We start from the raw sequence: 1,709 nt of genomic DNA on the forward strand, positions 1-1,709 counted from the left end.
GTGTACTACCTCTACACCAAAGATCATCAAAATCCGTTACCCCAAAGCCGTAGGCTCTCCTTGTGAGACCCCCAAAGGCCATGAGGACTTGAGCAACATTAAGTAAGAATGGCTTCATGAAAGGCTGCAGAAACAGCATCACAATGTCCAGCTCAACTTGAAAGCTCTTCTCAATTCTTCATCTCTACTTTCTCAAAAAAAATATTCAGTCATGCTTGATGGAAGAATTTCTAGTTAAATAATACTTACCATTAATAACTGGCTGGAAAACAGCAAGGCCACTGAAACGTTCTACAGCATAATCTAAAATGCATCCCCCTACACTGAAACAAGTAAGGTACATACATAATGTTATTAAATCAACAAAGTTTTAATTATTAAAATACTTTATAAAAATTAGTACCTAGAAATTAATACAGCACTAATAACTGGAATCCATCCACTGTAAAGAACTTTTTCTGTATATTTATTTCCTCGAGCAATAAAACCCCATAAAGGAATGAGTAGCATGAAGACGACCACTAAGGAAGGTGCTAGCCATAAATCTACATCTGAAAAAGTATGCATTATAACATATTAATAAAAATAAATAACATTGACATATTTTGAAAATTTGTAATAAAAACATCAATATATTATTGATGTTTTTATTACAAATTTTCATTTTTCAAATTTTTATTACAAATTTTCATTACAAAATAAACATGACAAATGGCTACCTATTCTTTGAAATAAAAGAGCACTGATTCCAGCAAGCAAACCTAGAGTTGTCATATCCCCCAAGGAAGCAGCTATTGGTGTAGATACATTGTCTGGATTGATTTTAAATTTACGAGCAAATACTACAATACCCATAGTCACTATACCTAAAAATAAATGAAATATTGATATATAAGTTTCATTGTCAAAATAAGATTAAAAAATTCATTAGACTAAAACAAAAAAATTACCTAAAGCAACACTTGCAATTGAAGCTGTAATTAATGCACTAGCACAGAGAAGAACAGCATGATTCATATCAAATTTTCTTGCATTAATCCAATCAACAACAATGGCAAATACAGATGCCAGAAATCCCACAACTATTGCTTGACACTGTAATGGTAATAATTATCATTAATAATTTGATTTGTCTTTTATATATACATACAGTAAAATCTTGTTAAGAGATTTTTGAAGAGACTATCTTGGGAAAATGTCTTAAGCTTTTTTAATCTAGGTATTTGACTACAGAAAAGGTACAATGAAATATAATAGCTATAGCATTTTAAAGTACTAATCTTGAGTGACCTGCTTCTTATTTTTATTGCAAGCTTATAAGATATAAGAGTCTAGGAAAAACATATAATATTTACGCCAATACATTATATAAAAATATCTTATATGTGTATAAAGATACTTACAGTATGATAAAAAGACACAGAACTAGTTGAAAAATAGAGAGATCAAATGGAGACCATCTATTTATGCTGATTTTGAAATCAATGTTAGTCAACTGTTTCTTCCTTCTAATTAATCATAGCAAGAAATTTTGGGAAGGAGTAATTTTCAAATTCAAATACAAAATTTTTAACNAAATCACATAAAACTCAAATATATTTTATTCTGCTAATTTTCAATTTAACATAGATGTATTGTAAAGAGTACACTAAATATCAAGTATATTAAATTCTTTACACACTTCTGTAACTGCACTTAAATGTTTAAAC

General features: G+C 29.2%; 1 protein-coding gene across 1 annotated transcript; it reads right to left on the reverse strand.

Annotated features, from left to right (window-relative positions):
* Positions 1-171: 171 nt before the first annotated feature.
* On the reverse strand, positions 172-1,124 carry LOC111617552 (solute carrier family 41 member 1-like). The gene is made up of 4 exons (XM_023358831.1): positions 951-1,124; positions 720-866; positions 404-551; positions 172-323 (listed from the first exon to the last, which is right to left on the reverse strand). Exons 1-4 carry the CDS (start codon positions 1,015-1,017, stop codon positions 206-208), a joined length of 480 nt encoding a protein of 159 aa, XP_023214599.1. The 5' UTR covers positions 1,018-1,124; the 3' UTR covers positions 172-205.
* Between the last annotated feature and the right edge of the window lie 585 nt (positions 1,125-1,709).

This window comes from Centruroides sculpturatus, unplaced genomic scaffold (assembly GCF_000671375.1).
Source record: "Centruroides sculpturatus isolate CEXI.00-Female unplaced genomic scaffold, Cexi_2.0 scaffold6931, whole genome shotgun sequence".
Lineage (NCBI taxonomy): Eukaryota > Metazoa > Arthropoda > Arachnida > Scorpiones > Buthidae > Centruroides > Centruroides sculpturatus.